This window comes from Siniperca chuatsi, linkage group LG12 (assembly GCF_020085105.1).
Source record: "Siniperca chuatsi isolate FFG_IHB_CAS linkage group LG12, ASM2008510v1, whole genome shotgun sequence".
Taxonomy (NCBI): Eukaryota; Metazoa; Chordata; class Actinopteri; order Centrarchiformes; family Sinipercidae; genus Siniperca; species Siniperca chuatsi.
Window position 1 is genome coordinate 18,008,727 of NC_058053.1, and position 22,242 is coordinate 18,030,968.

General features: G+C 39.9%; 2 protein-coding genes across 3 annotated transcripts; one reads left to right on the forward strand and one right to left on the reverse strand.

Annotated features, from left to right (window-relative positions):
* Window positions 1–16: 16 nt before the first annotated feature.
* Window positions 17–14,426, reverse strand: LOC122885470 (amyloid-beta A4 protein). 2 transcript variants are annotated; one of them, XM_044216582.1, is made up of 18 exons: window positions 14,197–14,410; window positions 11,082–11,249; window positions 10,839–10,968; window positions 10,627–10,739; window positions 9,953–10,143; window positions 9,628–9,857; window positions 9,302–9,469; window positions 7,280–7,413; window positions 7,059–7,133; window positions 5,970–6,128; window positions 5,742–5,870; window positions 5,465–5,564; window positions 4,178–4,245; window positions 3,448–3,586; window positions 3,153–3,206; window positions 2,563–2,654; window positions 2,310–2,456; window positions 17–2,174 (listed from the first exon to the last, which is right to left on the reverse strand). In XM_044216582.1, the coding sequence occupies exons 1-18, from the start codon at window positions 14,254–14,256 to the stop codon at window positions 2,073–2,075; spliced, it is 2,259 nt and encodes a 752-aa protein (XP_044072517.1). In that variant the 5' UTR covers window positions 14,257–14,410; the 3' UTR covers window positions 17–2,072. The 2 variants fall into 2 exon arrangements, with proteins under 2 accessions (XP_044072517.1, XP_044072518.1); XM_044216583.1 differs by lacking the exon at window positions 9,302–9,469 and having other exon boundaries at window positions 14,197–14,426.
* A 76-nt stretch (window positions 14,427–14,502) lies between these two features.
* On the forward strand, window positions 14,503–21,739 carry si:dkey-192g7.3 (butyrophilin subfamily 3 member A2). Its single transcript, XM_044216588.1, has 5 exons — window positions 14,503–14,939; window positions 18,778–19,086; window positions 19,203–19,508; window positions 19,718–19,829; window positions 19,998–21,739. The coding sequence occupies exons 1-5, from the start codon at window positions 14,897–14,899 to the stop codon at window positions 20,041–20,043; spliced, it is 816 nt and encodes a 271-aa protein (XP_044072523.1). The 5' UTR covers window positions 14,503–14,896; the 3' UTR covers window positions 20,044–21,739.
* The last annotated feature ends 503 nt before the right edge of the window (window positions 21,740–22,242 follow it).

Consider the following 22,242-nt stretch of genomic DNA (forward strand, 5'->3'; position numbering starts at 1 on the left):
ACAAACAGCCAGAAAGTTGTATGTACATTCAAAATTTTATTCATGGTATAATGAATGTAGAAAGCTTTTTCTTACTCTAAGCGAAATGGTCCATTTAACTACACAGAGAGAAAAAATGCGTCTTTTTTTGTTTTTTTTTTAAACGCTAGCCTCCAAAGACACCCAGAGTGAGCATCAAAACAAACATTCACCTGATTAAGAGCTTCAGTTAGTGTGTACATGTACATGTGTGGATATAATGTGTAGAGATGTGATATGTGTTGTATTTCTATGGTATAAATGCACAATATGCATGTCACATTCATGTTAACTGGAGGTGGCATTAATAACTTAATTAAGGGAGAAGGAAATGTGTCTCTATGTGAGTTGTGGTCATCCTCCCAGTGGTGATGGCAAAGTCTTCACCTCTTCGTGAGGGCTATTGACAACAGATATGCAGACACAGAATAATCCACCACAGGACGAACAGAAGCACTGTACATGTATACACAGGAAATGTAGAAAAATAGAACGTGTTTGTGACATTTGGTGAAGGAATGTGTGTGGAGAGGAGATGGGACCATCTAGAAAACTGTTCTGATCTCTGTAGTCCTGTCTTTTTTTATCAAATAGATATTGTAGTGTTGCACTGTACAATATTGCTGACACACCCAGAAAGAGAGGATAAACAGGACAAATGGGGGTTAGAAAGACAGACTGAAGAACACATGAACAAGGAGGAAAAGATGGTGGAGCTTGATTATGAAACTAGGCCACTGAGAGCCGGATCTCCATCTTCCAAATATTTACTATCAAGAGAGACATTGGAATGATAAATCTGGAATGATACTTTCAGAAAACCTCTATAAAGTTTGACCTATATCCTCCTAATAAAAACCCAATGTGCAGCGACAGCGTGAGTTAACAGCAATAATATTTGGTGATAATAATCAGACTTTCAAAATGACAGAGTGCATAGAACGCAAACAGTAACAAAATCATCTTCCTTTCGGATACTATTACACTTCATATATGACATATAGAGCATTTCGCCCATGCAGTTAACACAACAGTGAAGCATGGAGATGAGCATAACGAGCCAAGATTCAGTTAAAGCAAGTCTTTGTGACAACAAAGCAGACCAGATTCTGAATACTCTTTTTCTTCTTCATATCACAAGATCACAAAGAAGACACTAGAAATGTACAATCCTGCTAAAATATCTAGTAAGAGGGCCGCTCCCGAGGACCTCAACATACAGTATACTGTATCTGTCATCAATATTGCCATGCACTACATATACTTAAAGCTGATCTCTGTCTTTATATATTACACATAAAAAAATCAGAAAACAAAACAATCATTATTTTTTAACTTTTACATATTTTGATTATGTATAATTTTTTCTGTATTTTTTCCTCCTTTTTTGAAAAACAAACCTGAAACATTTGGGCTTTAATCGTGCAAGGAGGCGCTCTGAGAGCCCCTCCCCCCGTTGTCAGCTCTAAGAGCTGTTATGTCATCAAACACAGCCCAGCTGTCATCGGAGAGCAGGGATGTGTCGGACGGTTTGAGGAAAATGGAACAAACAGTTGGAGCGAAGAGGGAGTGAATGGGAATTAAACTGCTTAGGTTTACATGTTTCTGGTCTCAGCTGCGAGCGCAGTACTGCAGTGACTTCATATAAATCAGCAACAGGGTTTTCAGTACAAACACTATGAAGTTTTTGTTGTGATTGGCTGAAATGTGCAGGTGAAACAGGGAACCCTTGTCTGACCAATTGCAGGTAAAGGTAAGATCAAGTGTTGCTCTGTACAATCTAGGGATCAGGGATTAAGAAGGATTTGTTCCATGTCATTTTCCTTTGGCCCAAACCCCCGACTGAGACATAAACTGGTACAAAGAGTTCACTTATCTTTTCCTAACTTTTCAAACAAGATAAAAATCAGCCTTTGCAGTACTCTTCACATCTTTCCTCCCCTTCTTAACAGGGTGAGAGACTGAAGGTATAGGGGCTGAGGCCAAGGGACCAGAATGGAACAGACCCTGCGAGGGAGAGTGTGGGGTTGGGATATGCCTGAAGAAGCAGTTCTTTAGTTCTGCATCTGCTCAAAGAATTTGTAGGTGGGATTCTCGTAGCCGTTTTGCTGCATCTTGGCAAGATGACGCTCCTCTGGTGTCACAGCTGCATCCACCTATAATAGATTATGGGGATTAGTGAAACAAAAACATTTTATTTAATGCAGAGAAACACATGAACACATTTGGAAACACGTATTTCTGTACTGCACTTCACACAAACAAACGTATTCATAAAGGCCTTTCTTTACCTCAATTACACCGTGATGAATAGAAGTATATTGTTTCTTCCTCAGCATCACCAAGGTAATGACGATGACAGTTGCTATGACAACCCCTCCAACCATAAGTCCGATAATGGCACCTTTATTGGAACCCACATCCTCAGCAAAAAACACCTGCCATTAAAAAAGCGAAGCTATTTGTGTGTACAAAGCACAGACCTATGCAGGACCAAAATAAATGACATGTTGATGAGTGCAGTGATTCGAATGGTTTTCATACCAGTTTTTGATGGTAAACTTCATAGCCAGCACTTTGCCTCTCTTCAGTCTCCATCCGCACTTCTGGCATCTCCTCTGGCTTCAGGGCAGATACTGATACAAAAGGAGACCCATTCATGTAAAAAGACATTTAGTAGAGAAATAGCATTTGTTTTGTCCTACATACACAAAATATGCTTTATGTGAGTGTATCACTCTTGATTGTCAGTTGTTGGTGGTAAAGCGCAAAGAAGCGCAGCAGGATATAAAATGATTTGCAATTAAATCATTTTTAAAATTATATATAGTAAGGAAGAAGGAAACACATTCATCACATTTGTTAGAGCTCAAGGATGCACACACTGCATTTTGGTGAGTAACACTGAATGTAAACCTTTAAAAAAAGGGCCCCTTTAAGATCTCATGCTATGAGATCTTAAAGGTCTCATAGCATGAGAAGATTTTGGCACATTTTTAACTTGTTATCCTTGTATGAGGATTATGTTATTAAACAATTATATACAGACATGATCAAAGGTAATACTGATTAATCGCCCAGTCCTGTGTACTCCAGTAAAATTACCTCAGAAATACACACAAACACACACTCACCAGGTCGTGTGGGGAGTCCTCTATCAGGAATTGGACGAGCATCAACAGGCTCAACTGCAGAAAAAAAAAATCATAAAGAAAATATGATACAAATAATAAATATATATTTTGTTGTTGTTCCAACTGTCTAATGAGTGTTAATACTCTATTAGTTTTAATTTCATTGAGCTGCAATCATTTTGAATTGGTGAGTATGTCATTTTATGATATTCAAACAAGTATCTTTGTCTATACTAAGTTTGGTCTGTGTGTGTGTGTGTGTGTGTGTGTGTGTGTGTGTGTGTGTGTGTGCTACCATGGTTCTCTGTGTTGGGCTGGTTGAAGCTCTCAGGGTGGATGAAGCCCAGTCCGTCCAGGCCAGGGTCCATAGGAGCAGAGCTGTAGGCCTGATCAGGCATCAGAGCGTCGTTACCGTAACTCACCCTGCCGTCCACCTGCAAACACAGAGGATTATTAATCTGGACGTGTCGCTGTGGGACAGTCAGGGAGGCTTTCTTTGAAAATGTAATCCAATATCGATGATTATCTGCTAAAAAGGTGTAGTGTGATTCTGACATCACCCACAGGACTTAACCTCGCTGATGTAATTATGTGCCCAAAACTCTCCCAAATTACTACAAATTCATAATCTCTACAACTGTGAGCTCACAGTTTAAATCTTTTTTGCCCTTCAGATACAGTATCCTCCTGGGAAATCATATTTTTCAGATGAATCGGTTTGATTTCTCTACATCTATTCATTCACTGTGCCCGATCACCACTATCTGTGATCAGCTGAGTGATTAAAAGTCTGAAAAAAAATCATTTTATTCTCTGCCTTTTTGGTATTTTCTACTCTGTTCTTTCTGCATTAAATCCACCATTCCCCCACTTACATCTAAGTTTCTTTCTGTGCATGGCCGTGTTGTGTGCGACTTTGTCTTGTATCACTGTAAGGCAGGAGTGATTCTATTTATATATGTGAGAGAGAGCAGTTTATACAGGAGAGACTCCATGCATATGTGAGTGGGTGCAACTCGACTCACCCGCCCATCGCTCTGCAGGGAAGAGACTTGCTGAGACAGCTCCGCCTGAACTCTCTGCATTATAACAGCTGGGAAGAAGAAGGAGAGTGTGAGAGCCACAGCTTAATGATAGATGGGAGGGAGAAATGGTGGGAGTGAGCATGCCAGGTGAAGTCCATACAGAGTCCTGATCACTGAAGACAAACTAACAGTAGAGATGCTGTGTTATCAGCACACCGTTCATCACTGGACTTCAGACATGCTGTTAAACTCGTCTTCATCCTCACTCAACACCGCAAGAGGTTGTGGGGCTACTTAATTAAGTCTGTCTAGTCTCACTGCACATAGAAGGTGGTCTAATCATTTAATTAGATGTTACTTCAATGTGAGCTCATCTAGATCACAGACTGATTTGACACACCTACATTGGATAACAATATGACAAATATAAAAGACGTGTGTAATGTCTCTGCAAATTAATTTTCTTAGCATACTGACGAGGGCTGCTACTAACTATTATTTTCATTATCTCTTAATGAGCTGATTATTTTTCCAACTAATCAATTGGTCTCTGAAATGTCAGAAAACATCAAAAATTGTCACAATTACAATTTCCCAGAGTTAAAGGCAACATCTTTAAATATCTTTATTTGTCAGACCAACAGGCCAAAACCAAAATATATTCAGTTTACTATCATAACAGACAAAGAAAATCAGAAAATATTCACATTTGAGAGGCTGAAACTAGTGAATTTTTGGCATTTGTTCTTAAAAACGCTTGATCTATTATCTAAATTGTTGCAGATTAGTTTTTTTGTTGATCGACTAATCAATCAACTAATTGTTTCAGCTCTAATACTGACAATAACTAAAAACCGTGTCTATCTAGAAATTAGTGGAAAACATTAATAAATTTACAAAAAACAATAATAGTAAGCTTTGGAAAATGGTCATCAATGAAATTGTTTATTGTAAATGAGGTAAAACACGATAAATATATTTCTTTAATCTTCTCTGTGTGTCAGTTATATTGTTCTCCATATGCGTCATTACTGATGGGATGTATTGTTATTTGCATACAAGAAAAGGGAAATTATAATAAAGGGAATTAAATGGGAAAAAGTATTGTATTTGCATTTCCAAGACTGTTCCCTTATGAGGAGACACGATTTTTAAAAAGCATTTTTATGATACTGTAATGTTTAATAGCATTTAGATACAAAATAGTATCATCATACCGTGACTCAGGGTGAAGATGTATAACAAGTCATTCATACAGTTAGTAAGAAGTATGAAGCCAACACTTACAGACTTGGTTTTGGATCTCATTCGCCACACTGGGCACTTTGTAGAGCAGACCCAATGACTGATTCGTCCTCTCATCAATCACACGTAGGTGGGTCAAAACCTAAAGGTCAGAAGAAAGTGAAGAAGTTCCAGTCCAATTCTGAAATCATAATTTTCTACACAAATATATAATTTGATTTTAGGTCATACTAAAAATGTACCAATGCGAGCATTTAAAATCCTTCACATTAAAAGGTTTGCTACAGCTAAAGGGTTTTGACTGCATGTGTGTGAGTACCTGAGGTCGGATCTGTGCAGCCTTCTTGGGATCAACTGTGCGGACATGCTCGTAATGTTTCAGCGTGTGCTGCCTGTCCTTCTGCTCTGCTCGGACGTACTTCTTCAGCAGGCTCAACACCTGACGAGCCTGGAGGTGGCAGTGTTGTGTGGTGTTAGTGAGATTATTACACTTGTTTTTTATTCTATATAAACTTCAGAGTGGACATGTGTATGCGCGTGTGTGTACCCGTGGAGGGTTGGCCTGTAGAGCACTCAGGTAATTTTCCAGAGCCAGGCGTCGGCGGCTGTTAAGCAGAGCTTCAACCCGGGCCATGTGGGTTTCCACCAGCTGCTGCCTCTCTCCTGCTGCCTCCCGCTCCAGAGCCTCCACCTTTTCCTGGAAGTGCTGCAAATATGGTACATGATAAATACCAACCGTTGTTGTATAGTTATAGTTTTCAAGCAGCAATCATGCTGCTAAAATAATTTTGATACTTGGATACAAAATTGTCACATTTCGTTTTGCTTTCAAATAAGATAACATTTCCTTTCTGATGTTGTTGTTCTGACATAAAAAGGTATTTCAATACATGTTTTTCTTTAAAAATATGATCAGACATTAAAAGGCAGGTTTTTTTTCATAGTCATGTTTTTCACTTTTAGAATCTTGTTAAAGTGATTATCAAGTTAATGGCCGATACTAAACACTGTGAAATAAAAAATATATTTTCCAAATTCTAATCCGGTGTCCCCGTGTTCATGGTTATCTCTTAGTGTCAAATATATGGCAAATAAATTATTTGTGAGTGTTTTTATTCCAAAAAAAAAAAAAAATCACTCTTTTCTCATCCTATAATATGTTAAAATATTTTTGTACATATATTATACATACATTTATACAATCAAAAGTGATCAAATATTGTGATAAATAAAACCACACTTGACTAAGCTCGTGGGTCATAGCAGCCAGCAGAGCAATAAGTTGGCAAATCAGTTGGCAAAAAAATCTGAAGCTCGACATGCCAATTGTTGACATGCCACTGGTTATCTGTTTTGAAAATCAATAAATAAAGTTCAGTTAAAAAAAAAATCAGTTGGCAAAATCCTCATCCTCATCCTCCTGATCTAACAGCGCAGGTATATCACTACAGCTCCATGTCAATCCATATTCACTGTCACACCTATTTTTATGCAATCCAATTAAATCTGAAGGATTGGATTTTAATCCCTCTCGTACATCGACTTTTCAAGATATTGTTTTCATAACAAACCTTTGACAATTACAAATGATGGTATAAAATCTACACAAATACAGAAGTTGTGGTGTGTGTCCTACCTGGATAACAGCTTTCTTGTCGGCGCGAGGAAGGTTCTTGGCCTGTCTCTCAGCCTCTTCCCACTCCCTCATCACCTGGACATAAAGAGCGTCACATCAGGGACAAAAGCAACCATTACATACTGACAAATGCAGGCTTTGTCACGTCAGATGAGACATTTGGACACCTTGAGAGGACAAAATCCCAGAGAGAAATGTCAACACCTGACACACAAACGTACCTGGGACATCCTTTCACGGTGTTTGGCCTCCAGGCTTTCCTTGGCCTTCTGGAAGTCAGAGTGTTCATTGTCGTCCCCAGGAGATTCGAGGTACCGATCCACGGCGTCAGGAGGACTGGGGGCCATGGTGGGCACTGGAGTTATCAAATATAGGTCAGGGGAGAAAACAGTATGATATGAGGCAGAGCAACTCAGAGGGTATTAAGAGTACAGGTAAAGAGGATGCATGAAAGGTAAAAACAGGAAAAACACTGATCCCAGTGCGTCTGAAACACACAATGCATTCCATAGAGGCAACACAGTTTCAGTATTGCAGCTAAAGACACATAGACAACAGTCATCGATGAAAAGACAACAAGTTTAAACAAGTGCATTTAAAACATACGATAGGTTAGGTACAGAAAGTTGTTTTAATATAAACACAAATACTGGTATTAAAGACACACAGGTTATCAGGGAACAAAGGCTGATTAGTTTCCCAGTACACGTGTTGTGCCCATGTCTTTATTTTATGTGGGCCTGGAGATAAGATGAAAAGTGCCAAGTCAAGATCAGGGCAGACTCTGCACCACTGAGGAGTGTGGTGGTTCACTGTGTGGAGACAGCAAATCAACCCGTTAACCTTTAACAACGCACCTCCTCCATTCACACACATATACACGCACACACTATGGCCATCAACACACTGCAACACTCAGCTGGTTAAGACATGTGGATGACATCGTTAGAGACCCACAACTGCCAGGTCAGACTACTACAGAGCTGCAGCAGCAGACACAAGACCTTGCAACCGCAAGGCATGCAAACACTCGTGTGTATAGAAATGCATGCAGACGCACACTGACAGTCAAGGTTCAGTATTTACGCTGCCTCGTCCACATGCTGTAAGAAGTATCAGTTACTGGTTAGAAAATGACGAAATTAGTAATTTAATGATTTTGAAGTGAATGACTACTAGAGCGTCATGGCTGCTTTCCAACAGGTACACTCACTTGATCTGCTTGTCTTTACATGTTTTATTTTCATTAAATACTTTGTTCAAACATCATCAGTTAAACTACTGACTCTACTGAAGTTAAATGTCTGGTCTCGAAGCTTCTTAAAAAGGATACAGCTGGTGATATTCTATATATCTTACTGTCAACAAATCCCACGAAAAGAGACCAAAACCATCAATTAATTGATCCGACTAACAAGTATTGTCTCTGTAGTCGAAGCCTGATATAGCTTATTATTCCTCTGTGCCAAAAACATTACAAATCCATCAATGAGCCACACTGTTGGCATGACATGTCCCTTCTGTACGATCAACGTGGGCACTGTGGTTTAGTTTTTAAGTAAATCCCACATTCATCGTACTGGTTGCTGCAAATACTAACTAGAGAACCAAATGTGTATTAACCCCAACAGATGCTCTATTTATTACTATAGTAACATTAGCTAAAAACTATTTGAGGAAATTACTGAGCCTTTTTAAACAATAATATATATTTGGGACCCATTTTTAAAGATTTACAGTATGTCTATTTTGGGAAGGAATGAGCTTGGGGCTGAGAGCCACAGACAGGGCAGAGTTCGAAAGTATTGAGAAACATTGTTGGTTTAAGTTTTTTCATTGGATTTGTTGACAATTAGACAAATATGGAAAATCATCTGCCTTATCATTTATGTCAAGGACTACCAGTTTGCTTCATCTTTTCCACAAATTTAAAGACATTTTCTTGGCTTTCCGTGAAAGGTACACAAACAAAACTATGTTGTTATTTCTCCTCTCTACTTTGCCTTTCCATTTAAAGATATGTTTATCTTGCTCAGAAATAATACTCAACACAAGACTGGAAGACAAGCAACCGAATCCCCTTGTCAGTGCTCCGAGTGGTTAAGAGCCATCAGACACTCAGGACAGGGAGAGACAGAGAAAGTGAATGAGACAAAGAGACAATCTGCAGCAGTGTGAGGACAGGAATCAGGCTCGTGGCATGGACGCTTCAGGGTTTAGACGGCTCCGGTCCTGGGACTTACACGAGCTGCTGCAGACAGCTAGGCAGTACTCCTCCGACTCAAAGTTATTCCTGTTGCCCCCACAGCCCCCAAACAAGAAGGGAGCACAGCGGCCCTTCTCAGGCATGAAGAACCAACGCTCCAGCATGGCATGACACGGGCCTGACTCAGCACGAGCCCAACAAACGGCTGAGATATATGTACACATAGGCAAACGCAAATGAAATATCAAATTAAAATGAATGCAAAATGTGCTCTTCTGAATTTCATGGTCACTTGTTATATAATCAACAAAACAATAAATGAATACATGTAAACAAAGGCTGTGTGTCCACTTGATTTCTTACCTCGAACGACTTCCTCAACTGATTCAGTGGTGGTGGTGGTGGTGGTTGTCATGGCAACGTTAGCATTGCGCTCATCGCTATCCCGTTCATCGGTCACGTCGTCGCCTTCCTCTTCCTCGTCATCTTCATCGCCATCTCCGTTCTCATCCCTTTCAAACGTGTCCGCCTCTTCATCCTCGTCCTCATCATCCTCAGCGGTGGCAGGCTCTGTGTCTGCCGGACGTGACATGCTGCAGGGAGAGCGGTTGGTTCAGTCTATGTATCAACAAGTGTGTGTGTCCATCAGACTGGATGAATGGTGATGACTGTGTGCGAGCGATGATACCTGTTATCAGAGTATTCGGCCTCAGCTCCGCCCCACCAGACGTCTGACTCCTCCCCTTCTAGCTCCGTGCTGTCCGCATCTCGTTCTGCCTCCACCGGACAACAGACAAACTCCACCCCTCGGAAACGGTCGATACCACATGGCAACAGCATCCCGTAGTCATGGAGATTCATGGAGCGGTCTCCGCAGGACTAATTTTAATAACAAACATTAATCAGAACTTCCTACAGTGCTTGAAAGGCTTTTAACACTCATGTATAACAACCAAAATGAAACCACACAGCATTCAATCATAAGGATATGAGAGCTTATTGTGGTAAACCTTGGTGACTGGAGATAAGGAGCGTAGCCCCACACAGAATATTTATTATAACAGAGGTTTAAAAAAATTAATGTTTGACAGACAATTGTCTTTGTGGGTGACTGCACATTAATGAACAATCAGAAAGGAACGAGGATAAAAGGAACACAAATCAGAACAGAGACGTGGCAGAGAAGGTTGACAGCCGAGTGGGGGGGGTGGGGGTGCTGAGTCATTCAGCCTACAGAAGACCACACAGAAAAGGAAGACGTACAAAGAAAAAGCCACCAGCAGATATAATGATTTTGGGAACATAACATACAATATGAAGTTCATACACTGACATGAATGTTGTCTTATTGTCTGTCCTCACCTCTTTGGCTACAGTGTGCCAGTGCAGGTGGCTCTCACACTGGTCCATACGCTCCTGGTGCAGGAACTTACACTTGTCAGGAACGAGCAGGGCGTCGCTCACAAACTCCCCAACTGCAACATAAAAATGCCTTTGCTCATTACAAGTAGTTAGTATATCCATACACACAAACACACTTCGTAACATACACCTGTGTCATTAAAACTGCTTACCCAGGCAGCGGTACGGCACCACAATGTGTGTGTGACTGCGGCATTGCTTGCGGCCTTTCTTGCACCAGTTCGGGATGCTGACGGGCTGGTTGGCCTCCACAACATTTGTGATCTGCAACTCTGGGTACACCTGGAGAAACGTGTGAGATTTTTCATGTGCTTTCCTGTCTACTTGCTGTCTATCTCTCTCTGTCCATATCTGTTTCTCTGTCTCTGCATTGTTGTCTCACTCTGTTTAAATACCTCTTGGCAGTACTGCAGGATGCCCTCCTTGGTGCCGATGCAGCTCTTGGTGCCAGAGGGGTCAGACTCCCATTTGCCACTCTGCACATTGATGTGCATGTTGAGCTTCCCACAGAACATGGCCACCTCGGGCTCAGTTAGCAAACCCACAGAGTCATCAGCAGGCACCTGGACGGACAAGGGGAAAGAGAGAACAATGATGAAGGTTAAATATACCAAACTCGCTAAAGTATAGCTTAAAACGTAAATATCTCCTGATGCAGCTTATGTATATTAAGTCCCTCTCAATTTATTCTACGTCCTTTTACATACAATCCTGCACATACATCTGTTTCTCTTTGTAGTACTGGGATTAGTGAATTATAAGGCTTCTTTAGATTACTCTACTGTATATCACTATGCATTTAAGGTATTATGTAAATAAATGAATTACATTACTACTGGTTTAAGCCTAAGCAGGGAAAGATACTTAGTTTCATCCCTTTGAGCCCAAAAGCCAGAGAGCTATCCACAGGGCAGCACATGCGCCCTTTGTTAGCCTGTCTTATGAGGTTTTATTCATTTCCTATATTAGAGAAAGTGCAATGAGTATTTAGTGTAGGGATGACCATATGGCCTATTATAGCAAAGAGTGGAGAAACATACTGAACCACAGGCTACCAAACTTCAGTGAATATGAGGTGCAAACAACCTCTTCTTTCAACTCAGCCAGCCTTTGCCTTCTACTGTCCAATAGGACATAGCTGCACTACCATTTTCCTTCCTTTGTATTTGGGGAAACAATTGGAGGAAGTCTCAATGTGTTTTGGCTTCTCTGCCTTCTATTTTTCTGGCAGACATAAAAAAAACACTGATGCTGCAAGCTGACAATACGCTAGGAACCAAGCCATCTGCTGCCAGTCTTTAAATTACTTATTCCAACGTGATGCTATGTTTGCCTGTTAAGATCTGCATAACATTAGCCTCATGTGAGCCAGGGTGGGATAAATCACCTTATCAGCCCATTGCATAATGTTGCATAATGTGAAAATCTTTTTTTTTTACTTGAGCGCCTTGCATAATGGCACTTCCATCTTACTCATTCTGTGAACCAGAATCCTAACACCTGTGTTTCATATCACATGAGTCTGAGTATCATCAGCCCATTTGCAGCTGTTCATCCTACATATCACTGGCTAATGTCCTTCAAATCAAGTTCATTGTAAAAACATTTAAGCCACAAGGCATAGTCATTTCAAGCAGTGTGCAACCAGTAAATTGCTCCTATGCTTATCTGTGTAGGATTACACTGTGATAACCAGTCTGACCTGGTCTTAGATCAAAGAAAAAGTTTAAAAACACTCCTGTGTGACTGTAGGGGAGTGTGCCAGCAGACCATGACAGTGCAGAAAGGTTATCACATCCAGGCATTGCTGCTGCAGGGCCAGTGTGACTCTTTCTATCGTGACTCAGACTGCAGCCTAAAAAACATGCAGCACAGACATACAATACAATGCAACACAATGGGTGGATTTAACTAGATTAAATGGGTAAGCTATAAAACAAATCTCACCAGACTTATCATATGAACCCTATGGAAAATGGCAAACTTAGAATACTACAAAAATAATACATATATACCATAATATATATATATATACACACACACACACACACATATATAAACCATATGCCATAAGATAATAGATGTTATTTGTGTTTAGATAGTTCTGCCATAAACTAAAGTAATATAACAGGAATAGTATAGTGAACATGGTAAGTCCCACCCAAATAGTACAGCTATAGTATCTCAGGACAATCACAGGTGTGGCATATGGTGAGTAAAGTTCATGAATGCTACATCAAATAATGTGTCCTGCATAATTCTGTAGAGACATTTTTCACTGCAGCAGGCAGGGGCTTGGTTTGGGTGGGAAAGCTACAGTAGGTGTGTTATTAGATTGAGCCTGCACTATAGAATCACTTTCCCTAAATTACTTGCACCCCTAAATGCAGCATGGTAATGAGAAAACAGCAGTATGCATCTAATGATTTGCATATTACAATGCAGGTTCTATTTCCAGCTGGTCCTAAGCTGTGTATTTCTCTCTGGTCCAGCACAGCAGCAGCAGCAAGCTGTAGGCGCCATCTTGCTTGTGTCAAACTAAAAAGGCTGCCTGCATCCTTTTTCCATTCTCCTCAGCAATATCACCACCCTGCAGCTTCAACGCTGCTGGACTGGATCAAGTAGGCCAGGTCGACCAAGTGGGCCACCAAATAACACTTCACATAAGCATTGCTAAAAACCTCCGTCGGCGTCAGAGGGTAACGTTAGTTATTTACATCAAAGCTGAACTGCTTGTGTTGTGTTTGTCAGGTATAGCTGGTGACTTGACTGGTTTGTTTGAAAGATTTGAAACAGAACACACTGACTGAACACGGATACGACCTTATGTTAGCCCATAGTGGTTGCCATGCCAATCCGTGTAATTTTCTGGAAAAACCTAGCTAACATTAGCTCTTTATTCACTGCACTAGTTAGGTGACTTAACTTAGCTATACAACTAGCAATAAAAAGATAACAGCGACTAACTATTATAACAGAGTATAATACAGAGCTACCTTACAAAAAAATCACCCCAATATGAACCAAAACATGTCCAACATGGCAGGACCAAGATGTCAATCACTGACATCTAACGGTAGGCCTTGGTAAATTAGCATTGCTGACATTATTTGGTTTGCTAATTCTACGCAGTAAATCTGTGTACACTGTATACCTGGCATATCGATGGACTCATACAACAAGATGTTCAAAACTGTCAGGGAAAATCAATTTATTGCATCAAACGTAGAGCGGGCCTCGGCAAAGCCTAGTAATAATGTTATCTTCAGTAGCAGCACGGTTGTAACGGTTACATAGCTTTCGTGCCATCAGTGGAACATTATAACCTACGCAGCTCTGTCTGGTACATACATGTACATTTTAACCGTTATTTTTGTTACGTCATTATTCAGATTTGACGCTGCGGTGCGTTTGATGCCCGCTGGAGCTACAGGCCCGCCGAGGTGCGGAGCCAGGGGACGGCTCACCGACTCTCTCCCACAGCCTGAGAGATTTCTCCGCTGTACTCACCTCGGATGAAAGCGTCAAGGTCGCCACCAGTAACAGCAGAAACGCCGTGTGCTCTCCCATGCCGTCCTCCCGGTATCCAGCACCCCAGTTATGTTCACGATTTTTCCGTTAAGAAAAAAAAAATGTTAAAGCTGGTGGTGATTTGTGTCGACACAGCGGCGGCTGAAGTGTTCCGATCCCGGTGTCCCCTCCCTGTTTAGCTCCCGACTGTAGCGGTGTGAGGCTGGATGTGCTTGGTGTTAGATGGGGGCGGGGGAGCGGGTCTGAGCGGGTCTGACCGTGTGGGGGTGTGTGTGTGTTCATGCCAAGGAAAACACATAGTTGACCTAGTGTCTCTCCACCATTTGATAAGTTTGGGTAGGATACACAGAAAGCCCTAATAAAATGCCTGGTGACGCAATATAGTTTCTATTGTCCTCAGTGGGAGGCGGATTTCTTTGTGGCTATGCAATCACGACTTTACGATATTGCGGAAACTCAACTTACAACCAGTTTCACTTTACCTCACTGGACAAGACTGACTGAAGAAAGACGTGTGTAGATTGCTGACCTGTTCACGGGCTTGGATTTTAACTACCTATGTCACCTATCGATCTTTAAATGTAATCAAAACAATAACACGAAACGAAGCAGATTAGAATAATAATCCTTCCTCGAGAAACCTCAGATCCATTAGTTTTCTTGCCCCGCAGAGAGCAACATGTGGACTTTCCTGGGAGTATTAATGGTGTTAACTGTTTCAGGTAAGCAGTAATGTAGAGTTTTGCCTCTTGTCGTTCTCTCTGAAAATATACTACATTTTAAATGCTTGCATACTGTAGAATAATCTCACATAAACGTCTCGTATTCATATAATTAAAGTCTACATGGAACATTTGAGTGTTGCAATACTTGTAAAGTTGTTACTTTGGCGTGATTGATTGTTTGTCTCTATGTTTATCCCTGTGGGGAATCAAAATTCAGATTTATGACTTTTATAAATTGTCAAATTTGAGCAATGACCCCTCACCCCCAATGAAAACACATGACACAAATATGTTTCCTCTTTCAGGTCTTGTAAGATTTCAAGTGGGATTCATTGCCCATATTCGGTGGTAAATTAAAGGACTTTCATAAAGATAAGATTTATTTATTTATAACACTAAGGGAGTAGAGTAGTTTGGGATTAAATTCCACCAAACAATCAATTGACAGTTAAAAAGTACTGTTTGGCTACAAGGGTTCAGAAATATAAGTATTAATCTAACATATACTTCCCACTGTTTATTTAATACTGATGATTTTTCTGTAGACATTGTGTTTACAGAACCAGCAGCTGCTCTGGTAATAGGCCTTCAATCAACAGTGTTTTGCCACTCATGTCATATGAATGAAATGAAAGGGCTTACCTGTGGACCACTAAGCTTCTGTTCAGGTGTATTGATATGGATTTTTATTTTTGGTTCAGTTTGCACTGATGTGATCTTGGTTTATACGATTATGTTGTTTTATTTCCTGTTACATATTTTGTGTCTGTCTTTTAACATCTTTGTTCTCACTTTAACAACATGTTATCCCCTGAGCCATTTTCAGAATCAGAATCAGAAATACTTTATTGATCCCCGAAGGGAAACTCTTTGTTACAGCAGCTCGCCTTTACGTCAGTGTACACAGGAGAAAGTACTAGCAAAAAAATATAATACAATACACTATAAAAACTATAAAAACAGGTCAGAAAATAAATTAAATACCAAGTGGGTATAAGTATAGAATAAAATAAGTGTGAAGTACCAAGTGGGTTTACAGGTATAATAATGCAATGTAATAATATAAGTAATAAGTAGTATTGCAACAGCAGTAATGGAGGTATGAATAATAAATAGGACAAAGCTAAATATTGCACATGAGTATTACACAGATATTGCACAATTATTCAAGTATTGCAGAGATGTAATGATCAATGTCCAGTTTAATGACTTAGGGTCATACAGACTGACACTCAGAGGGAGGAGTTAAAGAGTTTGATGGCCACAGGCAGGAATGACTTCCTGTGGCGCTCTGTGGTGCTTTTTGGGGAGATGAGTCTTCCGCTGAAGGTTCTCCTTTGTTTGACCAGCACGTCATGGAGTGGGTGGGAGACACTGTCCAAGATGGCGTGTAGTTTGGCCAGCATCCTCCTCTCTGACACCACCGCCAGAGAGTCCAGCTCCACCCCCACAATGTCACTGGCCTTACAGATCAGTTTGTTGAGTCTGTTGGCGTCCGCTACCCTCAGCCTGCTGCCCCAGCATGCAACAGCATACAGGATAGCACTGGCCACCACATACTCATAAAACATCCTCAGCATTGTCCGGCAGATGTTGAAGGACCTCAGCCTCCTCAGAAAATAGAGGCGGCTCTGGCCCTTCCTGTAAACAGCCTGAGTGTTCTTAGCCCAGTCCAGTTTATTGTCCATGTGTACTCCCAGGTACTTGTAGTCCTCTACAATGTCCACATTGACCCCCTGAATGGAAACCGGGGTCAGTGGTGCCTTGGCCCTCCGTAGATCCACAACCAGCTCCTTAGACTTTGTTGCATTGAGCTGCAGATGGTTCTGCTCGCACCATGAGACAAAGTTCCCCACCACAGCCCTGTACTCAGTCTCATCACCACCGCTGATACTTCCCACCACAGCAGAGTCATCAGAAAACTTCTGAAGGTGGCAGGACTCTGTGTGGTAGCTGAAGTCCGTGGTGTAGATGGTGAAGAGGAAGGGAGAGAGGACAGTCCCCTGAGGGGCCCCAGTGTTACGGACCGCGCTGTCTAACACACAGTGCTGCAAGCACACGTGCTGTGGTCTGCCAGTCAGGTAGTCAACAATCCAGGTCACAAGGGGGGCGTCCACCTGCCTCACCCAGCAGGGCGGGCTGGATGGTGTTTTTATAGAGCCATGAATCTAATCTAATCAATAAAACTGAAATCAGACAAAATAATCCATTCATAAGTCATCAGTATCTGTGTGGTGCATTGCCTGAATACTCATGAGATAGGATTTTATTGTACAAATATGAATTTTTCCAGAAGTCTTATTCTTTATGATGACCACAAAAGCTCAATCACAATTGAAGACATTTTATATACACACAGTAGTAAATACATTTATGTTGTATTATTTTCAGTCATTTAAATGTACTAATACGTATCACAGTTTTCTGACACAAGAATTGGGCTTGAGTGAAAAAGCCAATAGCAAGATTGTCCATTATTTTACTTAATGACACCAAAACATGACTTTTCCTCTTGTTTGAACCCAAACTATTTTATTTGATGGATATCAGCAGGAGTGGAAAAATACAAAGGTCAAAGTTTTCACATTGTTCACGTGGTCTTCAGTCAACAACTCCCTTCATTTGGTTTCTTTCTTCGTGCACTTGGAGAGAAATATAAACAAAGTGAGAGTCTGCAATTTCTAACTAGACTAGTGGCTGTGCAGTTGTGTTTGAACAACAAGGCACAAAGCAAAGGATCAGTTATCAAATTGGGTCATGTCAGTAAAATCACACCCAGTCATTAGCAGAATGGACTATGACTTATTAGTTTTTAATATGACAACATATGATTTGAATATGTAAATAAAAGGCACTTTGGCAGTTAACACACATACAGAAAAGGGAGAGGGGCAGATTAACGCAGCAGCAGAGGCCACCTAAGGTTTAACGTAACAAATACGTTAACAAAAGCGTAAAAAAGTAAAAGAATCAGAAAAGTAGACATTTGTGTGTGTGATGGTTTGTCAAATCAGGGCTACATGACTGCTTAATTTAGATTTTAAGGACGTAAAAGATGACAATACACTATAAAACATCATACAGGAATAAAGTGGAGTCAACTAATCTTTTACAATTAACTTAATACAAATACTTCGGTCTTATTAATTTAGTTAATCTAGTTTTTATCTGCTTCAGAACTTCTAAGCATGAGTTCTTCTGACTTGAAAGATGAGTTGAATAAATATACTGCTGAGAGTTTGCTTCAAGTATCAAAAGTAAAAGTACTCATTCTTGAAAACTTCTTTAAATATAGTTAGTCAGGTTTGTCCCAACCTGTGGGTCGGGCCCCCTTCGAAGGGTCACAAGATAAATCTGAGGGCTTGTGAGGTGATTAATGGGAGAGGAAACAAGTAAAAGCAAAATTCTGATACAGAAATCTGTTTTCATTGTTTGGACTTTCCTCTAATCTTTGCTTTTTTGTGAAATATTGGATATTTGGGTCTCTAACAGTTAAATGAAACCATCAGATGTTTAGAGGTTAAGTGTCTCTTTGGTGGAACTGCTAACAACTCATAGACATCTAAAACTTTACCAAGTAGTCAAGGAAACCACTGGTTTAATCTTTAATAATGTGTTGTATTTAGTGAACTAACTTTAGTTGGTTTTATATTTTCACAACGTATGAGCCCACTAGAGCCAATTAAATATTTAAGTTTAGTTTAGTTAACTCACATTTTTAAGGCAGCAGGGAAACTTACGTTTTGCAGTGTATGTGCTGAGAAATGTTTATTTAAAACAAATATTTTGAGAGTTTGACAACTGGACTAATCCCAATTTACCTCTTCTACTGCAGGTGATGAAGTGATCGAAGGCGTCTTAGAAGACAGCGTCCTTCTGCCATGCAACTGCTCAGATATAAATTTGAACGAGGAGTTTAAGTGGCAGATGGAAAACCCGCTGGTTCTGGTGCTCAAATACCACAGTAACACTGCAAACTTCAGTGGCAGATACAAGGGCAGGGCCAAAACATTTCTGAATAAGACCAACAATAACTGCTCTGTTCTCCTAACCAACATCACAGCGGCTGACCAGGGGAAATACTCGTGCCGTTTTCACCGTGAAAACCAATACCAGTTTTTATATGTAAATCTTAACGTTTCTGGTGAGTCATTAATTCATTCATTATGTATACCTATTTTGATCGCTCATTCATTCACCCATAAATTTACAGAAGTAGCATAATCTTGCACAATTTTAACTTGCATCATCTCTCACTAGCGAGCTACAGTGTTTGTCAGCGCGCTCCCAACAACATCAGTGGCGATTTAAGCGTGAAGGATTTCCAGTGTGATGTAAGTGGACGCTATGGAGACGCTGAGATTCAGTGGAAATTGGATGGACAGCTTCTTACAAATTCATCCACAACAAACATAACCAACAAATACACCCGAAATGCTCCTGCTGGCCTCTACCATTTCCACAGCAAACTCATCACTAAACTCAACATGACCTCAGCCCCTACATGTGAGGTCAAGGCCAAAGGCATATCAACTGTCATCAGCTATGAGTGCGGGGCAGTGAATGGTAACTATTTGTTTTGATTTATTTACTACTCCACATTAAAAGCATGCACATTAGCTGTAAACAAAGCATCAGTCACAATACAACATATCGCATAACACCTTTTAAAAAGTAAAATACTGTTTAGGATGTGACATCAAATCGTTAGGGAAAACAAATCATTTAGTTATTTACAGTGTCATATTTTTGCAATTTTCTTCATTTTTCCACAGAACCAGTTAGAAATCCAAAACCAGAATATGTCGTGAGATACATAAAAGCCATTCCCATTATGTTGGTGCTCGGATTGTCCCTGGTCTTGTGGCGCCGTTGTAAATTCTCACAGTAAGTGTTTGTCATAATGCCACACTGTAACTGAGCTGGTTAAAGTAGAGTTGCACAACACTTATTTCAGTTGTTAAGCTGCTACCAGTTTTGCTCTTCCTTGTTGATATTTGTCATCATTACTGAGTCTCTCAGGGGAACTTTCCATGTCTTTTGTCTTTGATAAAGGAGTTTACAGAGGATACAAGAGGTGGAGGCAGTGGAAAGTGGTTAGTCATTAATGAGGACTCATGCCAACACAGAGACTGTTTACGGGCAGGTTACATCCTGTGTTCACGCCACTCCTGGAATGTTGTGTTTCTGAAAAGGACGTCCATTTTGTGAGCTTTTTATGGATGTTTGCAGGCAAATGTTTATATTATTTCCATCCAATTCCACTGCAAAAAGAGATTGCCCTCTACGATATGAAGATGAAGTGACACATTTAAATGTAATCAGTTACACCTCAGTAACGAAACAAAGCATAAAAAATATATAAATCATCACACAACAAAAATAGATTATTGGATGTGTGCACTATTTTATATTCTGTAGCAGGTAACAGTGATGCTATACATATTACAATCCAGCCAGAATAATTGCATCCTTTGGAAAATTGTCTTGTTGACAAATGAAAATGTCAACAAAACAATTTTCTGAATGCACAATAATGTTAAACCGATTCAGACATATACTTAATGTAGTTAATATGTCACCAGCCTGAGCAAAATCACAGTGCACTACACTTTTCAATCTTCACATTCTAAACATCCTGCATTACAGAAAAACTGCATAAAACTGAGCCTTTTAATGATGTAATGTCCATTGGTGGTTAAGTATATATACTGTGAGTGCTATAATTTAAATGTGAGAAAGAAAGTTATTAATACGGAGACATTGTAACACTTGGCAACAATTGTGAAAAATATGGTTGCTATGAAACTATTTTATAAGCTGTTATCATTAACCCTTTATTAACATACAGGTAATATTTTTATAGCACAATACCAGTACTATGCATTGTTCATTTCCATTTAAATAAAATACATTTATGGAAGGTGTATAAAATATATGTGTTTAAGGTTGACTATCTACTGTGATTTTCTTGTAAAGGTCCTTGGACCTTCTTTTCTTACATTAGGGTGTGACATGTGTAAAATGTAACCTGTTTTTCTGTAACTGCTTTCGTGGTATAGCTGGTTACGCTGGATGATGTTGTTTTGCCAGTGTTGTTTCATTTTTCAAGGTTTGGAGGGGAACCCCTGTGACAGTTTTGTGACATTCAAGAGTTATAACATCAAAAAGTAATGCCTGCGGATGATCCCTACCTGGACAACCAAACAACCAGTGACTTTAAAAAAAAAAAAAATATATATATATTTTCCAGTCTGAAAAGGTGTTGTTGAACTTTGGGAACTGGGGAACATACCTTGCTTCTGTAGCTGCAAACAGGAGAGCACAACAAATCTTAAGCAAGCTGGAAGAGAGGAAATGTGTGACAGTGTGAATGTGTGGACTTTTTCAAGGCCAACAAAGGGCTAAAATGAAACCTACCCTGAAAATGTTTTGCTGAGGGAAGAAAAACTGAGCAGCCCTTTAACCCACATACTCCATTTTAGCCTTGAGTCTTTTGGCACCATTGTCTTTTGTTTTTGTCTTGCTAATTTCTTATGTTATTTTGTAACCTGTCTTTAGTGTCACTTGTGCTGTCTCTTTGTAAATTGCTTTGATGTGTGCTGAACAACAAGACACTATAAAAGCACGCCATAATCTTGGCCACAGGGTACTAGTATTATTAACTGGATTTTCATCATGTTGAGACATTGGTTAATGGAGCTAAGCAGAAGGAAACGTGGCAACATTCAGCAATGTGTATACAGTATGTGTGTGAGGGAGAGATGACTGGAGCAATTAAACTCAATCAAAATACATCAAAGAAATTTGTTTTTCTTTGTCCCCCGCATTATCTACCTGAAATCAGCTCAGACACGTCACGGTACATTTACATGACACAGTATTCAGCAAAGTAGTCAATGGAAAAAGCAGGCTGGAAAACTGTGACCTTATTTCCCTTTGAAACATTTCATTTCCCTTTTTTCTTTATTGAACCATATCAACAAACACATATCTTTCAGCAGCCAGATAGATGTTGCACTACTGTGTAAGTAAACACCATTCACATTTATATAAAATAAAAATAAAAGTAAAAACTATATTTAACAGTAATAGTAGTAAACATGTAAATCCAATAAACAATCATTTAAAATGATAATAAATAATAAACAATTAATGGTTGTTCAGGGGACTCTCCAAACAACTCGTCATAATACAGTAATGTACATTTATGTTTATGGTTAGCTTTAAGCTCTAGGCTAGCCTGAGCTTATGCATCCTAGAGGTTGAATTCTGTCCAAAAGCCATTTAAATTAAAGGA

What these genes read in the sequence shown, in the direction of transcription:
- LOC122885470 (XM_044216582.1), bottom strand. Translation starts at nt 14,256, where the DNA reads ATGGGAGAGCACACGGCGTTTCTGCTGTTACTGGTGGCGACCTTGACG. An exon ending in CCTTGACGCTTTCATCCGAG is followed by an intron (nt 11,250 to 14,196) that starts GTGAGTACAGCG and finishes TTGTCCGTCCAG; the next exon opens with GTGCCTGCTGATGACTCTGT. An exon ending in CCCTGCAGAGCGATGGGCGG is followed by an intron (nt 3,587 to 4,177) that starts GTGAGTCGAGTT and finishes CTGTGTTTGCAG; the next exon opens with GTGGACGGCAGGGTGAGTTA.
- si:dkey-192g7.3 (XM_044216588.1), top strand. Translation starts at nt 14,897, where the DNA reads ATGTGGACTTTCCTGGGAGTATTAATGGTGTTAACTGTTTCAG. An exon ending in AATGGTGTTAACTGTTTCAG is followed by an intron (nt 14,940 to 18,777) that starts GTAAGCAGTAAT and finishes CTTCTACTGCAG; the next exon opens with GTGATGAAGTGATCGAAGGC. An exon ending in CGCCGTTGTAAATTCTCACA is followed by an intron (nt 19,830 to 19,997) that starts GTAAGTGTTTGT and finishes TCTTTGATAAAG; the next exon opens with GAGTTTACAGAGGATACAAG.